At 41.4% G+C, this 24,919-nt stretch overlaps 1 protein-coding gene across 1 annotated transcript in view; it reads right to left on the bottom strand.

Moving 5' to 3' along the window:
* The window catches only part of LOC148913957 (uncharacterized), an 83,742-nt gene that overhangs the window by 32,409 nt on the left and 26,414 nt on the right, over positions 1-24,919 (bottom strand). The window contains exons 29-46 of the mRNA XM_089025660.1: positions 12,558-12,735; positions 11,910-12,078; positions 11,249-11,453; positions 10,066-10,617; positions 9,352-9,677; positions 8,733-8,964; positions 7,906-8,225; positions 7,388-7,619; positions 6,453-6,826; positions 5,749-5,926; positions 4,881-5,053; positions 3,916-4,291; positions 3,447-3,636; positions 2,872-3,058; positions 2,312-2,495; positions 1,258-1,818; positions 762-1,081; positions 78-309 (exon numbers count right to left, since the gene is read on the bottom strand). Of these exons, the coding sequence (XP_088881786.1) occupies positions 78-309; positions 762-1,081; positions 1,258-1,818; positions 2,312-2,495; positions 2,872-3,058; positions 3,447-3,636; positions 3,916-4,291; positions 4,881-5,053; positions 5,749-5,926; positions 6,453-6,826; positions 7,388-7,619; positions 7,906-8,225; positions 8,733-8,964; positions 9,352-9,677; positions 10,066-10,617; positions 11,249-11,453; positions 11,910-12,078; positions 12,558-12,735 (4,989 nt within the window). The remainder of the gene's footprint in view (positions 1-77; positions 310-761; positions 1,082-1,257; positions 1,819-2,311; positions 2,496-2,871; positions 3,059-3,446; positions 3,637-3,915; positions 4,292-4,880; positions 5,054-5,748; positions 5,927-6,452; positions 6,827-7,387; positions 7,620-7,905; positions 8,226-8,732; positions 8,965-9,351; positions 9,678-10,065; positions 10,618-11,248; positions 11,454-11,909; positions 12,079-12,557; positions 12,736-24,919) is intronic.

The raw sequence follows: 24,919 nt of genomic DNA, 5'->3' as shown, positions 1-24,919 counted from the left end.
TCACTAAATAGTATTATTTGTCAGTATCAACTTTGTTTTTTTTTTCATGGTTGTACTGCATGTGCTCTACGACTGACCTTTGAATACCACTTCCATCAGGTCCTCTGCTGTTTCCTCAGGCTTGTCTCCAGGCTTGACGGTTACCAGATTCTTGCTGTACGGAGTAATAAGAAGCAACTCACGTGGGTTGGCATCCGTTCCCAAGGCAACAGGTATGACATGTATCCCAGCAGTCTCTAAGGGCTTTACTTTAGTAGTAAGTTCTTTCTCTGTGCTGTCGGAGTTCTTGTCGACGATAACAACTAGAACCTGAAAAAGGTGAAACATTGTTATGAGACTGATAGACAATTCACAAATGGTGATCTACTTTTTCTGTCATAGCCGTTCATTTTTTTGCAGTCGTGCAACTGAATCGACTTCGTGAATCGCAAGGAAAAAATAAGAATTTTGAGTGCTCAGTTAGCGAAATAAGTATATAATCATATTCTTTATTTTTTTCATTCCAAATTTTAAACACAATCTTTTGCAGCGTACGCAGACTTGCGCAGCTAGTTTATAAGAGGAATGTCCAGTGCTGGCCTAAAAGGTCCCCTGTCCCTATGGTACAGCCCGGAGTCCCCTGGGGTTCCACAGAGATATCCTTTAGCATTCCCCTGTCCCTGGCTTACCCTCTAAACTACTAGTGTGTACATTGCTCTTGCTGTACAACATGACTGCCGTGAAACCCCTCTTTTTTATCTATCTAAATTAAGTGCTCTTACTTTCTTAGCATCAGATCTTGTACTATCTTCAAATGCTTTCTTTGCCTCTTCGAGAGCTTTGTCAAGAGCTGCTCCACTACGTCTTCTCAAGGAATCAACGAAAGCTTTCAAAGAGCTTTCACTACTGAAATATTCCGTTAGACCACTGTCGGTAACTGGCTGAGATCCAAAGGTAATCAAGCCGTAGTTGATCTTCGTCATGCCGTAATTATCAATGACGCTCTTAATGATGTTTTTCATCTGGATGTAGTTTGCTGGAGAACTAGATGCAGTGGAGCTGATGGCAAATATGAGATCGACTTCTGGGATGATCGGGTTATCTGAGGAAGAAAAAGCTACAAAATTAAATATCTTATGTCATTTAATTTAATCCCTGTTCCTAAGACGTCCGCATGTCTAAAATACCTTTTGTATAAATTCAGATATCACAAGGACAGCGCGAGCCAGAGGCCCTTTCTGTCCCTTCTGCCGGTCTCTTGATACCCCCATCACTTACCTTCAATAACTTTGTCGATGATTTTGTCGCCCAAAGATTTCGGAGTATCCTCTGTTTCCTTCTCGATGACATTGAGTTTGTTAGGGACTATCTTGTTCATCTCTTTCTCGTCAGCACTGGGAGGCACAATAACTGATATGACTTTAATGGGAACTTTCTCCAAAGGCATCACAGAATTCCTCAACTCTTCCATAGTGTTAACTGATCTATCATCCATTATTACCACTAAGAATCTCTTAGCATCAGGTCTAGGTGGGGAAGCATTTTCGAACATGTTAACAGACATGTCTAGTGCTTTCTTTAAATCAGGTGTACCACGTGGCTGTTGTATTTGATCAAGATAAACCTTAAGGGCAGGAATGTTGGCAAATCTTTCACTAAAGCTGAGAGCAATTGAAGGTGTGCTGCCGAAGACGATGACGCCATAGCGTAGCTTGACACGGCCGTATGTATCTACGACGTACTTGATGGTGTCCTTCATCAAGGAGAAGGTTTTAGCTGAGTTCAAGGCGTTAGTGCTAATGGCAAATCCAAGGTCTACCTCTGGTAATATTTTAGAATCTGGAAATAATATTTTTATAAGAAACGTGTCTTAAATTAGTAGGAAGAAGGGATTGGTTATATAATCAAAATAATAGATAAATACTGCTATTTTGAATGACCATAGGCCTGGACATCGAGGAAAAGATGCCATGATAGGGTTTGGTGCGCGTTAGGACCTTTTTATCATGTACTGATTTAGAAAAAAAACTTCTGGAACTCCCTGGGCTTTGATTACATATTACATTATTTATTATCTGTATCTCTGTTTCGAAAAATCTTGGATTCAACATTTATATCTTAGGCATTTTGTTCAAAGATACTTGTAAAGCCCCAATGAATTTATAAACATTGTTAATGTTTGAGGTGCACAGTATTCAATTTACAAAATTCGTAAAATAATTTTTTATTCTAAGACTTGCATAAGACATGAATAAATGAATTTGCAATCAACAATTACAGCGGTATCTCTGGAATGCCTCTAGTGTGCTTTGCATTTATACAAGTACTTTACCCTCTATTATTCTCGCAATGATTTCTTCAGCCGTCTTGTCAGGTTTGTCGGAGGTCTTGGGTTTAACCACGTCTTTCTTCACAGCAGCTATTTTTTCAAGTTTCTTGGGATCAACGCTGTTTCCAATACCAACTGTAATTATTCTAATCCCTTGTTTTTCCAAAGGTTTCACGGCGGCTTTTATCTAAAAACAAAAATGGGAGAGCACTATTTTTTTACTTTTAATATTAATATGCACCTGTTTCGAGAAAAAAATGAAGCACAAAAGAGAACCAACAATCAGCTCTACTTATGTAGACAAATAAACCCCAAAATGCCTTATTTTCCGCCATTAAAAAAGAAATTATTTTTAAAATTTGTCTAAAAAAAATGCAATTGAAAAAAATATATATCTGAGGTCAAGCGCGGAAAATAAACCATTGTGGGATTTATTAAAAGGGTACATACGACATTTTATTCGGGAATCGATGTCGGGTGGCAATGGGAAGAAGTTAGCGGTCACCGCGAGCTCTCTGCTAAGCCACCCGTCTTCTCATTATTTTAACGTTTACTCAAATTACCTCTTCTTCGGTATTGTCAGCGTCTTTATCTGTTACTAACACCAAAATGGAATTAGCGTCGGTTCTTGCACCAGCAGCAGAGGTAAATAGATCCTGCACTGCTTTTAAAGCTCCATCAAGATTAGACTGCCCGGTGGGTTTGGGGACAGAGTCAATGACCTTCTTGAGCCTGTCATTGCTTGGGAACCTATGGAGAGAATAGATCACAATATATCGACATATATTGTTTGCAATAGTTTTAACTTACAATAAAATACAAAGCATTTTATGTAAGTTAACAAGAATGAAAAACAAACAAACAATTTTTTTGCTGTCATATTTGTTAATTTGGAAAATATATCAATAATTTCCCCAAGGTTCAATATTTGGGCCACTTCGCTAATATGCGAAGCTGAAAGTAAGAAGAAAAACAACCAAACAAAATATGTTATTTTAGGATTATCTATGGTTTCCCCCAGAGTTCAATAATTGGGGCACTTCGCTGATATGCGAACCTGATCAAATTACAGAGGGATCAGTATTTGTACAAACGGAATTAGAAGTCCTATTGTAAAACTAACGGACAGATAATTTACCTATCTCTAAATCGCCATCTCACAGAAGGTCGAGTACCAAAGGTCATTAAGCTGTACTTGACCCTATCTTGACCAACAGAATCGATGATGCTTTTTAGAATATCCTTCATCTGTTCAAACTTTTGGTATGACTCGCCAGCAGTTGCACTAATAGCAATGGCAAGGTCAGTCATTGGAATGTTAGGATTGTCTAGAGAGAGTAAATAGAAAATAATTCAAAATTCAAAAAAATATACCAACGACTTTAAAAGCACAAAAAAGTTTACGTATTTCCGTAAAAAACAAATATCGAAAATAAAATGGCCACAACAGCAAAAACGACCTTAAAAAACAAACAAGTAAACAGAAAAACCAGCAGCAAAATCACCGCCAAAAGCGCCATACGCCAGTCATCGACAACAACAAATTAAAGCATCATTACCACTAGCAGCGATAAAATAAGTAGAAAAAACCTATCCACAAAAATTACTTTCGAAGAATTTATCCATGACTTTCTTGGCAATCTTGTCAGAGTCCTCATCATCAGTTGTGTTAACCATATTTTTCTTATTCCCAGTTGTCTTCTCCAGCTCATTCGGATTCGACTCGCTTCCAAATGCTACGGGGATGACCTGGACACCCGCGTTCTCCAGTCCTTTCGCAGCCATTACGATATCATTTTCAGATTTTCCTGATCGATTGTCAGCGATCACAACTAATACTTTTCTGGCATTAGGACGGGAGTTGTCGAAAAGGTTTTTAGCGCTTGACAGGGCTCCATCCAAATTCGACCCACTAAGCTTTCGAATGCTGGTTACGAGGTTAAGGAGGCTTTCGTCTGTCGAGAAGGACTCGCCAAAACGTATCTATATGAAAATGGTAAATAATAATATGGAAAATCTCGTGCATTCTCAAGACTAGTTTTCGTGGAAGTTCTTTTTTTAATTGATTATGCCTATATGTAGCTGTAAGCAGCGAAAGTTAGATTACAACGGCTCAATAACACGTTTGTTACACAATCTAATTGATTCCCTAAAAAAAAAACAAGGTCTTTTTTCGTCTGGAAAGAGGCTACCGAATGCTAAAACAAAGGGAATTATCTTAATTCCTATTAACTATTTCTTAATGGACTACTTCAACGATACGGCGGCCATCTTGCTAAACAAGACAAAGATGACAAAAAATATATAGAGTTTCGTGTGTTTTTTTTTTCTTTCTCTTATGGGTAAAGGTGATCAATGTACCGTCTTAATTCATCTTTTGCTGTATTCTCTTGCGGTGAGCTGTTAATATCAATCAACCTTATTACTGTAACAAATTTAATTTGCCCCCTGGAAGCCCCATAATTCATTGTAACCCAAGATGGCCGCCGTATCGTCGAAGAAGTCCATTGTCTCCCATATTCTGCCACTACAGACCGAATTTGCTGCTATCTAGGTATTAATTATCACCTACCTCAATATTGGGCACTGTTCCATGGACAATGATGCTATAATGGATTCGCCCTTGGCCGTATTTATTAATGATATTCTTAATAACATCCTTCATTTTCATGAAATTCCTATCAGACTGGACGGCTGTTGCACTGATGACAAACGCAAGGTCCGTCTCCGGAACAGAAGGGAAATCTATATGACAAATGAAAACAATCATCTGCCAGGCCGTATGGTAAGATTTGATGTCTAAAGGCCCTAAAAAACGCGGTCCCACCATTTGACACAACATTTAGTTAGCTTAACTGGGACTAATCTTGGTACCGTATATCGTGGTTGTGTTAAAATTGTAGCTAAAAAACTGTTGGCTAAATGTTGGGACTGATGTTTTTACTTTGCCCATAAAAGAAGAGTCGACGTAATACATTCAATTGTTTTCTTTTGCTTTAGTTTCACTGTTAGCCACTAATTATACAACATTGTTGCATGGCCCAAATAAAATCACTTTATGGCTGGTCCAAAATGTTGGATCAACATATTGGATCAAAATGTTGGATCAAAATGTTGGATCAACATATTGGATCAAAATGTTGGTTCAAAATGTTGGATCAACATATTGGATCAACACATTGGATCAAAATGTTGGTTCAAAATGTTGGATCAACATATTGGATCAAAATGTTGGCTAAAATGTTGGATCAATGATGGATTAAATGCTATAAAATATTATAATTAACATAGAGTTTTTTTTTTTGCATTCTATAGAATAAGTCATTGATTTTTTTTACTAAGATAGCATTCTGAAAGGAGAAGCTAAGGAAATGAATGCTCTACGATCGAATATGACAGGCATTCCTAAGAGTTTCTTTATATAAAGAGTGCGTATTTACCTTCTATAACTTTGCCCATAATTTTGTCACCTAGTGTTTTTGGGTCTTCGTTGTCACCTGCCTTGATCAGATTACGCTTGTTTGTTGTGGCGATGGTGAGCTCTTTTGGGTCTGACTCGGATCCCAAGGCAACTGGTATGACACGAATGCTCTTTTCTTCAAGAAGACGTGCCTTTATCTGGGGAAAAAATACTCAAGTTGAAATATGAAATGATGTATTTTTTACCCATTCAAGCATCTTTGTCTTCTTCTCCAGCCACTCATCTGTCCTTCACTTGATCTTTCTTCTTCTTGCTTTCGCCCAACGATATCTCCAACGATACTATTCATCCGTTCTTCTTTTCCACCTCCTTCCCTACATCACTCCCTTCTTCCTCCTTTCCTCCCCACATCAACCTATCCATACACCAACCTGCCCATTTATTAACCACTGAATACATCCTTTCCTTCCATCCACATTCAATAAATCATCCCTTCCATCCATCCCCTCATCCACCAAAATATTTTCATTCACATACGAACCCTAACATTTATCTACAAATGTATTTATTCACCCATCCACCCATCCACCCACCCATCCATCCATCCATTATAACCCATGACCACTGTCCATTCATCTACCCATGTACTCATTCACCCATTCACACACCATGCATCCGTCCATCCATGTATTAATTCCGCCTATAACCATTCATACAACATACCTTGACATCGTTCTGACCGCTATCAGATCTCTTATCAGCAATCACAACAAGCACCAGTTTAGCAGTAGATCTTGGGTTCATGAACATCGTCGTTGCTTCTTGTAAAGCCATATCAAGGTTAGCCCTTCTGCCCGTCATAGAGACCGCATCAAGTGACCTACTCAGTTCTTCCACTGATATTGGACGGCTTCTAAAAGGGATATTTATTGTAGGTCTATCACCATAGACCATCAAACTATACCGTATCTTACTTGTGCCGTAATTTTCAGCAATTCTTTTGATGGTGTCTTTCATTGTTTCAAAGTTGTTAGCAGATTTGACAGCAGTGGCACTGATGGCAAAACCAAGGTCGAGCTCTGGAACGCGCTTTTTCTCTGTAGAAAAGAAAACAACGGGTATACTTTTTTGAGTTATTATTTTTTTCGCACGATTGCACGAAAGAAAGGAAAAAAACGAAGGAACCAAGGAAGAAAAGAAAGAAGGAGGGAAATAAGCAAGTAAGGAAGAAAGGAAGAAAGGAAGAAAGGAAGAAAGGAGGAAAGGAAGAAAGGAAGAAAGGAAGAAAGGAAGAAAGGAAGAAAGGAAGAAAGGAAGAAAGGAAGAAAGGAAGAAAGGAAGAAAGGAAGAAAGGAAGAAAGGAAGAAAGGAAGAAAGGAAGAAAGGAAGGAACGAAGAACCTGAACGAAAGAACAAACGAAAGAACAAACAGACGAAGGAAGGAAGGAATGAAGAAAGCAAGCAAGCAAGCAAGCACTGGGCCCGATTGTACGAAGCCTGGATAGTACTATCCGGCGGATAAATCCTTATTCAGGGGATGGGTCGATGCTGTTTTCCAATAAATTTATCCACTGGATAAGATTTATTCTTCGGATAGCGCTATCCAGGCTACGTGAAACCGGGCCCTGGTTCACATAAACCTAAGATGTTTTTCTTACGATTGCCAATCTTATTCATGATCTCAGTCAAGATGTCTTTTGGTTTTTCTTTTTCATCGACTTCAATCAAGTATTCTTCATATGGTGTGGTGTCTTTTAGTCCAGTTGGATCAGATTCTCTTCCATATGCTACTGGTATAACAATGTATCCTTCTTCATCCAGAAGTTTGCTGTGTTTCTTTAGTTCCTCTGGATCACTAGTGGATTTCTTGTCCATAACAATAACTATGACCTATAGGCAAGGCAAAATGTATTTTAAAGAAGAGCATGGGATGATGGTGATTCACTGAGTCAATGTCACCGAAACGAAAGCCGAGGGAAACTTTGTCGAAGTCCCGACGCCGTAGTCTAAAATCTCCTGATGATTATCAATTAAATATGTCCTTCTGGAAACGATGGATCGTGATATCCTTATATTAAACATTATTTTTTGCACTGGATTCGTTAGGTTTTTCGTGAATCAATATGGGCTTTTGAGTGCATTTTGCAATGGCCCCAAACGAACGAGTATTACCAACCTTCTTGACACCTGGTCTACCATTTCTATTAAATTCATTTCTCGCCAGTTCGAGAGACTTATCGAGAGCTGTACCACTAGCTCTTGGAATGTTCTCAACAAACTTCTTAAAATCATCATCAGAGGGGAATTTTGATGTAAATTCCAACTTCAGTGCGGGTGTGTTGCCAAATACAATAACGCTGTAGTGCAGACGATCACCGCCGTATCTGTCGATGGCAGCTTTCACGATGCCTTTCATCGTCTCGAAGTTGGTGATTGCATCAATTGCAGTGGCACTCATTACAAAACTGATATCCATTTCTGGGATCGTTTCAATAGCTTAAAAAAAGGTAAAACACACAGAGGTCAGTGAAAAGGTAATCAGGAATTTCAATTAAAATGTGATTGGAGCGATCTGAATTCACGTGATTGGAGCGAAAGACCCTCAGAAGCGCGAAAGGGGCGCAACTGCTCAAATAAAGCACTACAAAGGTACCCACTTGTCAAGACGTCTCCTTACCGCGAATTTATTTTTTTTATTTTTTTAAGGTTCAAAGCGGAACAAGCTTTATATCGGGCTGTAATCATGACATAACAATGAAGGCCATTGCCGTGATTTATCTTTTGGCACACCTAGAGACTCATAGCAAATATTCTATTAAATTTAATTCAAGATGGCGGGCTATGCAACCAAAAATAGTCCTTTTGTAAAACAAGTGTAAGGGTCTTTAGGGATGTCACTGAATTGGCGCAATGTGTCTTGAACGGAACTTCAATTGTACAGCAAAGCTTTCGGGGGCAAAATTAACGTCCAAATAATGCTTTTCTCATCTATCTATATCTTACGTTTCAATATTTTGTCCATGATTTTCTGGCCAAGACTGTTAGCCTTTTCATCTCTAGGTACTTTCAGCATATTCTCTTTGTTTCCAGTTATCTTTTCTAGTTCTGTTGGGTCGGCGTCAGTTCCTACAGCGACTGGTATTACCCGAACATCGATCTTCTCCAAGATTTTGGTATTAGTCTTGATTTCGTCAGGAGTGTTGGATGATTTTTTGTCTACTATTACTACTAATACCTAGAAGGGAAAAAAAAAAACAAGTGTGAGCTTGAGATACCTTATTTTATGCTAATTCTACTGGTGCCCTGATCAGTACTTATAATCACACATACAAATTAACTAATATTACTAATGTCGGTTTTAGTAATTGCGGTCATGTTAACGATGGCAAAATATTCTTGCATTTTTTACTTCTGCGTATAGCTAAACATTTTTTGACAGCCATTATATGGGGCAGAAACTATGCAACGTTTTTTGATCATTGAGATTTCAACTTCTAGGTGTGAAGCTTGTATTTAAAACTTCTGTTTTGACGTACTGTCTTTTTGTACCGAAAAATACCTGCTGACTCTGACTGAGTTTTCCATAGCGATATAATGCCTAATTTTTGTAACATAATTTTACCTTTCTGGAGTTAGGTCTGGCTGGAGCAAACTCGAAAAGTTTTTTGGCTTCCGCCAAAGCTTCGTTCAGGTTCGGTGTTCCGGAAGAGCGTGGTAAGGACACTACACGTCGTTTCAAATAGTTGGGGTCAGGAAAGGCTTGACCAAAGTCAATATGTGTTGTGGGAGACGAGCCGAATGCGATAACTGCATAACGGAGACGAGTTGTTCCATATTTGTTGACGATGTATCCAATAGCGTCTTTCATTAGTGCGTAGGTCTCGTCAGAATCGAGGGCGTCGGCGCTGATGGCGAACCCGAGGTCTATGGCTGGCATTGCTGCTTTTTCTGATATACATAAAAAAAGATTGAGAACAGTCAAAAAATAATAATAAATAAATTAAAATAAATTTTAAAAAAAATCCCTTAGCTTCGAATTTTTCCTTATTCTTCGTAATTCCTCGAGGTTAATTAGCATGAAATGTGACTAACGTTCAGTGCTATAGTATGCAAATGAGCAAAATCACCGGAAGTGACCCAGAATTGTACGCGATGATCATCTAAGATGGCTATCACTGTCATATCGTTAAGATTGACGACAAGCTCCTTATAGTGAAAATCATCCAAAATGGCTGCCACTTTTATTTCCTTATTGTTAACACATATCATACAGCATATCTATTAAATTTTCCAAAACACGACATAGATTAGCAAAGCAGAACAATAAACTCCTTACCGTTCAGCACCCTATCCATAATCTTCTTTGCAGTTTTCTTCGCTCCATCGCCATCATTAGTTGGTAATACATCTTCTTTGATTGGAGTCACATGACCCAATTCATTAGGGTCCCCAGCATTACCAAACGCAACAGGAATGACTCGTATTCCTTCCTCCTCTAAGGATTTACCAGCAGCCTTCAATTCTTCCACAGTATTGTCCGACCTCTTATCAACTACGACTACAAGAACTTTCCTTGCTTGTGGCCTAGCTGCATTCATAAGGTTCCGTGATTCTCTTAGAGCTCGTTCAAGGTCAACACCACCGTCAATCTTCGGTATGATCTGGATTGCTCGCTTGAGGTCAGCATCTGTGGGGTACTTAGTGCCAAACCTAAGCTGTACAGTGGGTTTGTCACCGAATGTTAGAACAGCGTAGCGGAATTTATAAGTGCCATACTCGTCGATGATTTCGTTGATGATATTTTTCATTTCTTGGAAATTTCTGGTGGATCTGAGGGAGGCAGCGCCAAGGGCGAATACTAGATCAATGTCTGGGAGTTTTTGTCGGCCTGTAAAAGTAAAAATTTGCAATTAAATTCAAAAACTCTTTTTTTTTTAATTTCTTGCAAATCTCAAAAATGTCTATGTTATAAACGTAAATACGTATATGTATATTTTTTAAATGAAAGGTATTTTTTCAAGATCTGAGTTTTCATGCATGCATTTTGTTGATGCACCCTCTAGCGTAATTCTTCAGTTTAATTCGCAATTTTCTTTAAAGAAAAATCTTATGAATTTAAATTCCAAGCAAATTTTGTAACGCTTTGAACTACCATAGAAAAATACATGTACATGTTACCAATCATGCGAGAGAGATTACTTCTCATCCAATCAAAATTTTGGACTGCACGGTCGAGCACGGCAAGGTGACACTAAAGAATAACGTTTGCGCATGTGTGCCTTCCAGCACGTTTTCTAAGAATCGGCACGATACTGCCGTACTTCAGCTTTATAAGAAATCTGTTCTATCGCTGAATATTCTTGAAAATTCTCTGGTGGGATGGGAGACATGTTACGCTATATTGATTGACTTGAATAAAACAGTTAATCTTGGGTGCTTATTCTTAGTCAACTAACAAGGTGACCAGGTCTTTGGTCCCTTTATTCTCACGAGAAGGGATACATGCCACCAACACTTACGTGTAAGTGCCTTGTCCAGAATGGTCTCAGCGACAACAGAAGGACTCACAGTCTTGTTAGCTTTTATAACATTGTCCTTCCATGGTGTTATTTTACTCAACTCGTCCGCATCAGACGATGAACCGAGAGCTACAGGTACCACTATTATCCCAGCATCCTCCACTGACTTGGCTTTAGAATGCAATTCATCTGGGCCGCTCGTAGACTGATGATAACAACAAAGTAGGTTAATATTGTGTATGTGACGCTGTAACTTAGTTATTCTTACAACATAACGATTTGAAGAAAGTTTGGTCGAAGGGTGCCCAAGTGAGATAAAAGTGAAGAGAGAAAATAAAATAGGAAAAAAATCGACTTAAAAAAAATTGAATTCGATTTCAAGATACGGTGCTTCTTAACACAAACGAGTAAAAAAATCGATTAAAAATAGATAACTTTTTTTTTCGCGCGCGTTTGTTGTCCTTGTTTATGCGTTATTTAGCAGACGTTATCTTAGCCTCAAAATAAGGGAATGAATTTAAATACAATTTTGATTTATTAAGCTCTCCCTCTACAATCTATAGTGGGCTCCCTTTGGTTATAACGAAAGCAAATTCAACGCAAAAATCGGCCAATGTTTTCATTAAATTGTCACTTTTCCAGAATGGAAAATTTGACATACCTTTTTATCCATAATGACAGCGAGGACTTTCAGTGCATCTGGTCTGGCTTCTCTTTCATACAGGTCTTTAGCTACCTCCATTGCTTTGTCAAGAGCCCCACCACGTGAACGTGGCACCATCTCCAAATGGTTGCGTAATGCTTTGTTACTGGCAAACACTGAACTAAATCTATTGCAAAACAAGCAGAGCAGCACTAATTGGCACTTTTCTCGAGATCTTTCCGAGTTAATTCAAACGATTAGTAATAAGTGCTGTAACCTTTGCTTTTCTGAACAAATTGACGCAATCTTTGTCATAATTTAATAATATTAATGCGAATTAGCCTGCAAAGATCTCGAGCTAGGACCTGATGTTTACTGACTTTCCAAGTAATTCTGACTTCCTTTACTTAATTCAACTTTAATCAGTTTGATTACCAATCTTATGACAAAAACGTTTCTTTGGGACGCCATTTTACCTTGAATAATATTCCCCGAAAGATTCATCTTGCAGAGCCCATCCCCAAGAGACCATGAACTGAATTAATTTGTTATCAAGCTGATTGTTAGATGATGTAAAAGTCCTAGTTAACGCTTCCAAAACCCAACCCTCTACAATCATGTGCAACCCATATTTGAAATAAAGAGATCAATGAAATATTTTCTTACCTTAGTTTAATGGCAGGATTGTCTCCAAACACTATCAAACTGTACCGAATTTTTCCTGTGCCATATTTGGTAATCATCCGTTTGATGATGTCTTTCATCTGTTGAAAGTTTTCATCGGCATCGACGGCAGTAGCACTGATGACAAAGCCCAAGTCGATCGCTGGTATGTCTCTTTTGTCTAGCAATATAATGTGCTTCATTAGAGGTTACTAAAAGACCTCGTCAAGCAGTTCACAAGAAAAGTAATGTTCTGATCAGTATAGACAATAAAAAGAATGTAGGGCAATGAAGAAAGGAAGAAAGAACACAATAATCGATATCAAAATAAAATTAACATAGACATAAAAATAGGAGTAAGAGTAGAAAAAAATCATACAAGTCCGCATCTTTCCGCATCTCAGATAAGCCAAACTGGGTCGAGGTAACATTTCAAGGTGCATTGACTGTTTTAGAAGACATAATTCCAAGATGGCATCTATTTGATCCTCCAAAACAGTCTCAAAATGCACTGCAATGCCAATTGCCCTATTTCAATATGACGTCACATCAAAACAATCTATTGTTTAAACGCAAAGGATTATGTTCGTTGGAGGGAGTCAAATCAACGCAAATTCACCGAAAATTGTTCTAAAACCCGTATCAATCCACGAAGAGAAGTAGAATAGCCAGCAAACGCTCAGAATATTTTTCAGTACATATTAACACATATTATATCTAAAAACCAGGCCATTTTAGATTAAACTGTTTCGCTAGGAGCAAATTGAGTAGTATAGGGAATGGGGGTTCCAGCGCAATCTCAACACGGGTAAGACCCGCGTCAAAAATCCACCTACGGAAACAACCCCACTCAAGTGTGGTTGGGGGCAACAGCGCAAATGTGTTAGTCTATATATGGAGTGCGAAGAATGTAAAGAGTTTGTTTATGATTTCTGTGTAAAGTGCTTGAAACCCAAGTTTGTACCTACTAAACCAAATAAGTATATTTGTTGTGGTAAGAAAATGCAAATAGAAGACGACACGTCAGCGCAGTGTTACGAATGTGGTAAGAATATTCGTAATGCCGTGCCTTGTGCTACCAAAGAGCAGTATTACGCTAATGGAGGCCGTAAGAAGACCCCATACAAAAGAATAAAATACTTCAGAGACTGGATGAGTCACATTCAAGGTCAACAGCCGGTATATTTAGACGACGAAGTAATGGAAAGAATTATAAACCACTTAGAAGAGCCAACCCCGCAAAGTCTACGGAAAACGCTGAAAAAATTAGAGCTAGGGAAATATTACAAAGCTATTCCCTATCTTTTGTCTGAAATTACCGGTAACTCTATTCCTGAGGTTTCTGATATGACAAAAGCCGAGTGGATGTTTTATCGGCTGGATAAGGATATTCCTTATTATCCTGATGTAATTTACGAAATATTTTACAAAATAGACCCCAACCACCCCCTCTTAGGATGGATTCCAAGAAGATAGTGAATCTTATGGCATAAGATGAGAAATTACGCGTAATAATTCGCCAAATAAGGTCATGCCGTGTATTATGGTATAAATCTTATGCCATAAGATTACGCGTAATTTCCAGACTGTCGTTCGATATGTAAACGAAATCCTGTCACGCTCTTTTCAAAGCAGATGTTTACTGAGCAAGCTTTCTTTGAAGCTCTTCTTTCGCTTCTTGGTAGATCTTTTTGCGAGATTCCTCGGAAAGATCTTTCACGATGGTTTTTTTATTCCTTATGTCCGACTTTAGTTTCTCGTATTTGTCTTCTTCAGCTAAGATAAGCGAGAATTCTGCGTTGTCTATCTTTCTGTCACGCAAAGCCTTTGAGACAAGGTCAATGATCGTATTTACTTTAGCCCTTGACAGAGCTATTGTCGTGTCATGCTTGGATATTTTGCTTGACAACTGTTTCATAACGCCTGTTGTAACAGCCGAAATAATACCGCAGACGGCGCCGACGCTAGCCAAAGGAACTCCAACGATTATTCCCGGTCCAGTAAGCGAAGTAGCAACGCCAGAGCCTGTTAACGCCACGGACATGGAGCCGGAAGTTATCGCGATTTTATGTAATATGCTTCGGGCTCTAGCATACTTTTTCCTGACCTCCTCATAGTGCTTCGTTTGACCCTCTAAGTAAGCGAGGATTAGATTTGCCTTATTCAAGCGGAAGTTCTCGGCATTCAATTCATTGGGTTTTGTAGGTAAATCAGGATAGAGTGGAGGTGCTGATGGTATAACATCCATTATATATACTAATGTACGACGCTTTTGGGAATGATATACAGGAGCAGCCACATCACGACAATAGGGATTACTGGAATTGGAGGGCCTTCAGGAAGATGTTTCCACACGCGGATGCTAGTAAGTTCGAAAGAAGGCCCGATGGTATTTACTATAACGGCTCCAGAATGTACAGTAATGAGGATTTGAAACCTACGCTGGTTAATCAGATAGACGATCAACTGAAGAATTCTGGTTATGTTGAACATAAGCCTAAGCCAACATATGTTGAACATAAGCCCGTGCAAGGTTGGTCAAAGGAATTATTGCTTGGTACCAGTACTTATCCGATACCCGCAGTTTCATTTGATAAACACCCAAGCTTGGACCTAACGCTGAACATGCGGATTTCTAACAAGCATTCCTTTCCGTTAAAGGTGCGGGATATCTTCAAAGACGTACCCATTGTTCATACCACCGCTAAGGAATCTCATGAATGGTTAAGTGGTCCTAACATGCGTTATTGGTCGCAGCAACTAAACTTTGCAGTTTGGTGTGCCACTAGCGGCTGTGGTGTAAGCGCAAGCTTGATGAAGAATTCAATATTCATGTTTCATTTTCACTTCACGGTTAGGAGAATACTACATGAGATGGGCGTTACTGCATTACCGGGAGATGCTGCGTTTTATCCTAGAGATAACAAATACGACGTTCCAGCCTATAACAGGCTTTGTAAGGAGTTCGGTGTTGTAGGGAAGGATTTTAGATGCACTACCGGTGCTAACAATGGTTTGGGGCATATTTGGGCTTATTGGGGGATTGGTGGGCATGTGCTAAGTGATAAGGAAGTGCATACGCTGCGGTTGCAGTGGGACACTGGGTATCACAAAGAAACTCACGACAGTAGCACCTTCTTTGAACCAAACGCTAAGACCACTAAGGAAGTCAGAGACGGACCTCTGTTCAAAGACGAGGGCGGTAAGTATGGTGGAGCTAACCCGCTGATTATTAAGATTACCAACGACGAGCAAACGAAGCAATATCTTAATTTCATACCCCCAGAAGGTAAAGGACTAACTAGAGCTGGCCTTGCCCGTTTGAACCGCAGCATAGAAGCTTACGTGTATTCTATCCTTGGAGCTCAGGTAAATACCCGATCGAGTATAATCGGAAATACTGGCGCCGCAGAAGAAACGCGAGCCGAAGCCTTGATCTTATTTGAAAGTTCAATCTTGGAGGGCGACATTAGCAAGGGTGTACAGCGTTACCAACTAGCCATACAAAATTCTAAGGCGAGGTTGGACTATGCAGTAGCCCCGGGTTGTTGGTTAATGCCTAGTAATTTATCTATAAATACTGGCTCTGTAGTAGGATACAACAATAAACTGCAGCGAGCTACTAAGGATATGAAGTTTGGGGCGAATGACGTGAACTCTGACGCTCTTAGGAACATTCCCCATTTCGTGGAGAAGTCAAAAAAGTCGCATGAAACGAAGCTACCCGTAGTTAAGGAACCATCAAAGAAGGTCTTACCTGCGATACCTGAGGAATATGACCATAACTTACTAAAAGCCGGGCTAGCAGCTGCAAGCATTGGTCTGAGTTATTATATATGGCGATGAACAACCCCTACATGGCTGGAGTAGATTGTGTTTATACGACTTACACAGGCGAGAAAAAATACACCCAGGCATCTTGGGTTGATGTCACGGGTATGTCAGTGAATTTGAACTACTCGGGAAAGAAGTTAATCCTTTGTAGTATTTGCATTGGCACGATCAGCCATGCCAACGTAGGATTTCGTTTCTGCGATGACAACGGCGTACTGCAGCCTATGAGAAATAAGACAAACAACAGGGAGCCCACGCATTTCTCCGTAGAGCCGCCAATAAATAGCGCCGAGAATTTGTCGGTTTGGACTTTCCACATGGTTGCTGATTGCCATGGGAAGGTAAAGCTACAGATAAGAGTAGACGATACGGGAGAGGTCACGGTAAATAGCATAGAGGATCAAAGAGATACAGCTTATAACCATATGACCATTAGCACTCTTACGGTGTTAAGCCTTTAGATATATGAACAACCCACATCAGAAGGAAACTCATTACGTTTACTATTTAGAGGAAAAGAACCATGATGAATCTGCTGATTGGAAAGACGCTGGCATGTGGGTTGAAGTTGGGGGCACTGCATTGATTATTTGCACCATTAGCGTTAATACGGGAAATGGTGCGAATGCAGGGTTTAGACTTATTGATGAGAACGACGAGCCCTTGCTTCCTTATCGAACTTCAACGAACGCCAGGAAAGTTACCCATTTTTCAATGGAGCCCTGCACGGCATCAGGTGAAGACTTAACGCCAATTACTTTTCATATGTTAGTCAATTGTAAGTATGCTCGGCTGCAACTCCTTCCTGTTGATGGTAACGTTCGAATAAATGCTGTGGGCACTCCTACTATAGATTCGACCTGGAACCATAAGACCATTAGCACCATGAGTGTGCTGCCGCTAGTTCCGCATTATCAGGGCGGTGTGAATACTATCTTTACTTATCCCCAGTCGAGGACGCCTCGGGCACCCGACGACGATAAGCCCCCAGTAATACACAAGGATAAGATTAGTCCTTCATCTTCTTCAAGAATACCACCCCAATAGCGACGACCAAGATCCAAATGTTATTCCCCACGAACTTTAGCAGTTCTCCGCCGACCCTAAGTGCCAAGGAAACAACCGAACCCAGCAGCCCAGGCAAGCCGGCTGCCATCTTTTTTCCCAAGTCCGTTAGTCCATTGCCTAATTTCTTTACGCCCGCGCCTGTAGCCTTAAGCGCGGATAGGATAACTCCTACTACGGTGCTAATAGCGACCGCAAACGCCAGCGGAACGCCATACTTCAAAAGGGCTCTTTTTACCTTTTCCTTGGTGGTAAGCCCCAGCTCCTTTTCCAGGTTTTCCTTTTGCGCCCGCAATTCCGCAAGGTGTACCTGAAGGGTTTCTGATTCCCTTTGAGCTGCTTCCCTTTCTTCCTCGGTACGAGTTTGGTCCTCGATTACTTCTTGCTGCTGCTCTATTTGCCTCTCCAGGTCTTCGATGGCCTGATCTCTTTGCCGGATTTGCTCCTCTTTAGTGTTAATTTCGGCAACCAACTGCCGCCGTTCCTCCAAAGAGTCGGATATGGTGATATGCAAGTTTTTAGCTTCCTCTTTTGTCAGGTCTAACTCCTGTAAGGTGAGGTCGAAGGATCTTTGGGCTTGGTCTCTTTCGCGTAGGGCATTTTCTTTTTGTCCTCTCATTTCTATCATTCTTTGGTTTTTATCGTTAAGTTCTCTCTTTTGAGCATCAAGGAGTAGTTGGTTTTGTTTCATGTATTCTGCTTCCCTTTCTTCCAACGTTTCTTGCAGCTCCTCGGCGCGCCTTTCTAGTGCGACCCTTTCATTTATGTTTTCCAATCTTTCTAACATGCTTCTAGTGGCACGCTGGAAGCCCCTTAATCTTGCCACGTTAACCTTGACCGAGCCATTTTCGTCAAAGAGGACTTGTGGTTTGGTCCAACGGTTTTTGTCGGGATATCTCATGTCTTGAACGCTTATGAGGACTTTGTTTCCGCGTTCTGTGAGCCTTACGTCGTCGGCCTCGAAGTGGGAATAGCGCTGCGTTAGCTCTTGCGTTGCCCACTCTACGGTTTCCCGCGCGGTTGCTCCCTGCTCACCCATGTTTCGAAGTTCTATGTACTCGGGGGCGGACTTACCCGGGTTCTTTTCGTGCCACATGCGATTCAAGGCGGCCTTGAAGCTTTTCCACCTACTGCCGTACGTGTTTTCTAGGGCTATGTCGTAGATTAGGGGGTCGGTTTCCGCGCCTTTAGTCCATGCGTCGTATTCTTCGTCGTTAATGTCGACTTGACCTTCTTCGGTAAGGGGATCAAAATCACCTTCTACTTCCATTATATATGATAAGCTCAAAGTTAAACCCCAATATATTACCTAAGCAGGTTGGCGGACTGAAAGCAGAACGCACCTTTCACCGGGTTACATTCACGCCTTCTAGCGCTAAGCCAGGGGAAACCCTGTACGTAGGCGTACCACGCCTAACGGATAACCTAGTATTGGTTCCTGGTACCCTGGCTTTAAGGTTCGACCTAGCGGTGCAACCTACCACCACAGATGAAAGGATTATCGTTAACAACCTTGGTCGCAACATTGTTTCTAAGATGCGCGTAAAGTTCGCCGGGGAATCCCTCTTAGACTTAAACAACTATGACCTGTACACCACCTACAAAGATCTGTGGCTGACTGCATTCGAAAGGGCACAAAAAATAGAGCAGGGTATCGGTAGCGTAATATTACGTAAGGTTAGGACTCCCACCAAGACACAACCTACCGATTCTGGCGACGCAACTGACGTGGCAGATGCAAAGGCCATCAAGACAGCCTATGGTACTAAATACGTAATACCATTGGACTTTGAGGCTATTACCAGCCACGGGGTTTATTATCCTAGACAGTTGAGTGAGTTGCAGTTTGAAGTGACCTTAGCCAACATGACTAACATCATTGGCGGGTTAAGCACTGCGTTGTCGGGAAGTATTCATCCATACGCCATTACCAACCTGGAATTGCAGTATGAAACCATACACTCCGAAGATCTAGCACGTAGCGCTGGCATGGAATACAGTGCTGGAAAGGCTTTCTTGTACGACCACGCGGTAATGTACAAAACCTTTAGTTTCCTGGATAAGACAGACGCGGTAATTACTCAGAGCATTAATTTACCACGTCGTAGTCTTACAGGGCTGATGTTGGTATTTATCAAACCTTATGAAGCCGGTAAGCGCGACTCTGAAGCCTTTCATAACCCCAACATCACCAACGTCGGGATTAGCATCAATGGAGTTCCAAATAAGGTGTATTCGCAGGGAATGAAGCCCTCAGACATCTACAGGGAAATAAAAAGAAAGTTTGGGGATCAAGTTGCACCCGGCGAGTTCTTTACCGATAAGTATGCACTGTGGATTGACATGCGAACCACCAACGACGAGGATTTACATGGACAGGGATTGCGTTTGGTAAATACCCAGGACGGCATTACCCTGGAAATCAAGCGTGACTTAAACGCTAGCGCAGGCGACTCAGACAAGATCAACGCATACATCTTCGTGGTGTCTGACGCCCAGTTGAGCGTAGAAATGAATCAAATAAAGAGCATTGCATATTGAAAAAAGATAAAAATATTCCTTAGGTATATAATGCTTCGCGTATTCGAAAACAACGAAACCAAACTGCAGTGCATAGTGCAAGGCGATAAACTTTACTTCAAAGCGAAGGAGGTGGCGTTGGCGTTGGGTTACGTAAATTCCAGAAAAGCGACGTCTGATCACGTATCAGAGGAAAACAAGGTAACTTTGAAGTCTTTAAAGGGTGTCACGCTGAGTTACACCCTTAACACACAACCCAATGCCGTGTATTTGACGGAGGAAGGTCTTTACGAATTGATATTCGGATCTGAAAAGGCTGAAGCAAAAAAGTTCAGGAAATGGGTGTTGGGTGACGTTCTACCTACGCTAAGGAAGACAGGTAAATACGATATGGAGAAGCGATTCAATGGTTCAAATCCAATGACATTCAAGATAGAAACGGAGACAGATATACACGACAGAACCGTACACAGGGTGCGTAGGTTTCACCCGCATGTAATCATAGTTCCAGGTCTTGGAGAACTGCAGGACACCGCAAGTAAGCGCATTAAAAGCTGGCGGAAAGGCTACCAGGCAGGTCAACCTGATCTGCTGATCCTTAACAACCACAATAAATACAATGGATTATGCATAGAATTGAAGACACCCAAAGGCACCGGCGTATTGTCCGAGAAACAAAAGGTAATGTTGGAACGATATGAAGAAAATGGATATTTAACCATCGTAAGCAATGATTATGATCTACTTTGCAGGGAAATAGATGAATATGTTGCCGGTATTCGCATTCCTTGCCCTTGGTGCATTAAGGCATTCAAAGGTCAAGACACTTTAAGCACGCACCAAAAGATATTTCATAGATATAATGATTCTTGAACAAACCCACTGGCGAGATCTGCTGCAAGGCGTTTCATACCGAATAAAAAACTACGTCGCATTCGAAGACATCGACCGTTTGAGGTTGGTCTTAGAACGCGACGGTCAGGAATACAGCCTTTGGGCGCCTGACTGTGTACGGTACGTACTGCAAGGTGAAGAATATACACACCTGCGTACCTATGGTAAGGTTAACGGCCGATGGAAGTTTGACATCGAACGTAGAGCCGAAGCTAATCCATTGTGTGATTAGTCGTCATGAGCGGTTAAGTATTGGTCTGCTACGGCGGACCTCATTTTTTCTGTTATCTGGTAAGCGGATACGGTAATCAAGGCTCCCCCTATGAATGCTGTGATATCTTTCTCATTTTTCCAAGCCTTTCGTATCGCCAGGTAATGGTCTAAAGGCTTGGGACCGTCATACAGGCAACACCAAATATGCTGACCGCTGCGTTGACAGCCACATTTATCGCAGATGCCGTCCCAGTGTTCTCGGTTCTCCCATTTTACTCCTTCGTAGTCGTCAAAGCATACGAAATCTTGGTCTATTTCCTTCTTACGTCGCGCGAGCGCCCGGCTGGTTTCAAGGGGGCAACATCGCCCTGCTAAATCGCCGTGGGTTTCACAGACAACTTCTTCGAGGTGGTAACGCCGGCAGCGGTATTTATGCCAGTTCTCTTCAAAGAGGGGTTCATCGCATCGGTGGCAATGGCCTTTAAGGCAGACTCTATGCTCGCGGTGATATCGTAGGGTCTGTACAGTGGACAATTCCTTACCGCAGTCACCGCAAACAGTGCTGATGGTCTTTTGACAGACTTTCTTGGAAAGGTGGTATTGTAATCGTTGCTTGGAGCTGAAAGTTCTATCACATTGCATGCACTTCATTATATAGGTCTTATTTTTTATTGTTAAATTGTTAAACCCTGTAAGAGGGTTTTAGGATAGGGTCTATTATTTCTCGTTATTTTGTTAAGCCCCCATTAAAAGATGAGGCATCATTCTTTCTCATCGTTGAAACCAGCAAAAAGATAATCATGTTAACCATTCTTCGATTACGATGATTTAACAAAATAACAATAAAAGATAGACCCTTACTTGAGACCTCTTTGCAGCATTTAACAAAATAACAATAAAAAAAAAAAGAAAGACCTATGCTAATTCCTCTTGCTGGGGCTTAGTAAGATCTTCTTTGCGACCTCTTACTCTTCTCGAGCGTCGTCTAAAGTCCTTTGTGCTTTAGTATCCGCGGGACACCAATGTCCAACGAAGTCTTCTTCAGAGAATACCTTATTACAGTGACGGCAGGTGTATTTTTTACACGGTTTGGGTATCGGTGTTTTGGGAGGGATTATGCAGTCAGCAGGTAGTTCGCACGTAATGCAGTCCATATATCTATGGGGGATATCGAATGAAGTCCTTAATGGACTCCTTAGCCCAGCCCGCCATTGTCAAAAGCGCGCCAAACCGTTCTGCACGCTTCAGACCACACATTTCATCGTACAATTCCTGTACGCGCTCTTTTAACCGGTCTATCTCTTCCCTTTGCATTTCTATGGTGTCTCTTTTATCCTTTGCGTCGGCGATGATCTTTTGCACTGCTTCCACTGGCTCCATCTATATATGAACCCAGATCACATGCCTTGTAACGCTCTGATAGTAGGACCCACCGGCTGCGGAAAGACCCAGTTCATCGTGGAGCAGCTATTAGGACCCTTTAGATACCGCTTTGACTACATAGTGCTGCTTTGTCCCACCTACGTGAATAACCGCACCTGGACGGGCATAGGAGTGAAAGATGACGACTTCTTTGTAGATATTTTAGACCCTAACGAGTTATCCAGCCATTTGAAGTTCTGGCATAAGCAATTCCCTAAAGATACACAGACTTTACTCATACTGGACGACATCGCCTGCGGGGACGACGTAAAAAGGCGCACCTCCGAATTAGTGAAGCTCGCTTTCAGCGGCAGACACGACAATATCAGCGTTTGGTTGCTCTCGCAGCAGCTTACCAGTGTCTCTAAGCCCTTTAGGGAAAACATAGGCTCTCTCGTAGTATTTTATACACCCAGTAAGTCTGACCTGGAAACCATTTTAAGCGACTACGGCGGTGAGATAAGCAAGGAACAGCTGCACGAATACATGCGGCATTTAAAAACGCACCAACATTCCAAGATGATCTTCTCTTTGAGGTTTCCGTATGACGTTAACATATATGGACATTGAGCAGCTCATAGATGAAGTCCCCACACAGTTAGATGAAAGTAACCTCAAGGAACAACTTAACATTCTTGTGTCTTCGGGAAAGTGTAAAGAAATGATAGGTAAGGAACTTACCCATGAGCAGGTTAATAAGCTGTCAGAAGAGGAGGTTAAGAAGTTCCATAAGAGGTACGAGGCTGCCCTTGCAAGTAAGACCACGGACGCCGTAGCAGACTCCGCTATCCGACTTGCAACTAAATTGCTTGGACTTGCGCTGCCTATAGACGACGTGGAGCAACTGCGGAAGGACATAAGAGATGACTATGTCATATCCCAAGAACTTAAGATAACCTGCGGCTGGTTGTCTTTGAAGTGCGGTAAGTTAATGGCAGTCGCCTCTGCGGCTTTGCACGTAGCTCAGCACGTCGACTTGAAGGAGGTACTAGGTTCCTTCGGAACATCTTGGAAGGACTTCAAGAAGGATAGAGAAGTCGAAAAGGTCTTCCAGGCAGCACTTACTGAGGTACCTGATCAAGTCGCCTCAAGTACTTAGTCAAGTCGTTGTCAAGTCACCTCAAGTACTTAGTCAAGTCGTCCTTAAGTCATTCTCAAGTACCTAGTCAAGTCGTTGTCAAGTCATTGCCAAGTCATTGTCAAGTCGTCATCAAGTTACTTGTCAAGTCCTTCAAGTCCCTTAATATAAGATGAGTGACACCGAAGAACAACCAGAAAAGGCTCCCGTAGAAGATACCAAGATTACCAAGGCTAAATCTCCGGGCAGAGTCGCTGCCGGAAAGAAGCTCGCGGAGATGAATAAAAAGAACAAAGCAAAGAAGGAGGAAAAGGTGGAGGAAAGAGAAGAGGAATCCTTTATTAATCCTGGGTACGTCATTGGCGCGTTAGGAGCCGCTATAGCAGCAGGCAGCCTCTACTTACAATGGCGGGCTACGAAGCCAGAAGTAAAGTGGGAGGCCGTGCATGTGCTGCCAACATATCACGCACCTGTGGAGGTTAAAAAAAGTAAGATCCCTGAAATGGAGTAGATTTATCACCCGCGGCGACCTAGATTTTCCTTCTCGCTTTGTAATATAATGTCGACCGCGTTGTTGAAAACTGTTGAAGAGGCAGCTATCATTACTTCTATTGTTGCGGGTATTGGTTGGGTGGGTAAGAAAGTGCTCAAAGAAGACTTTACTGAAGACCCAAGCAAGAGCTTCGCTAATTTTGCTAAGATGACCGCTGCCGTTGGCGGGGCTATCATGCTAAAGGATTACCTACGGAAAGAAAAGTACCTGCCTACGACGTAAGCTTTGCTTGCGTCTAATATAAATGGTTAGCTTAGTCGCAGGTGGAGTCATTGCAGCTTTAGCATTTACAGGGGCTAATTATGGTGGTCAATATTTGGATAGATTAGTTAGAGGCGACAAAAGTGGTGCCGCCGAAAGAAAGAGACACGACTTAGCGCTGGAGAAATATCAAAGGGACGTTGCAGCTTGGAATGAAAAAAGACAAGCTTACAGGGATTGGTTGGACAAGAACTACCAAGACAAAATGCAGGCAGACAAGAACTTCGAAAACACAGACTACGCCTTCAAACTTTATGCGCAAGCACACCCCGACTTTAGAATGAAAAAGCCTCAGTTCAAGAATTACTACCAGCCTTCTAAGAAACGAAAAGACAATGAATTGGTCTTTGTAGGAGTCGCAGGGCTGGCCGGAGGCGTGGCTTTGGCGTATCTAATATAATGATCGTCTTTTTGGAAAGCGACAAGAATAACTTTACTACTTATTTGAATCCTCCCATCCGCGCGGAAAGGGTTAGGCTGGTTAGTTGCTCTTTGTATAATTCTTGGTATAATTTAATTAATGGC

The sequence above is a fragment of the Actinia tenebrosa genome, unplaced genomic scaffold (genome assembly GCF_029948245.1).
Source record: "Actinia tenebrosa isolate PJP-AT-01 unplaced genomic scaffold, QUT_ActTen_1.0 PGA_scaffold0__85_contigs__length_37466705, whole genome shotgun sequence".
NCBI lineage: Eukaryota > Metazoa > Cnidaria > Anthozoa > Actiniaria > Actiniidae > Actinia > Actinia tenebrosa.
This window is presented reverse-complemented; position numbering and strand designations above follow the sequence as displayed.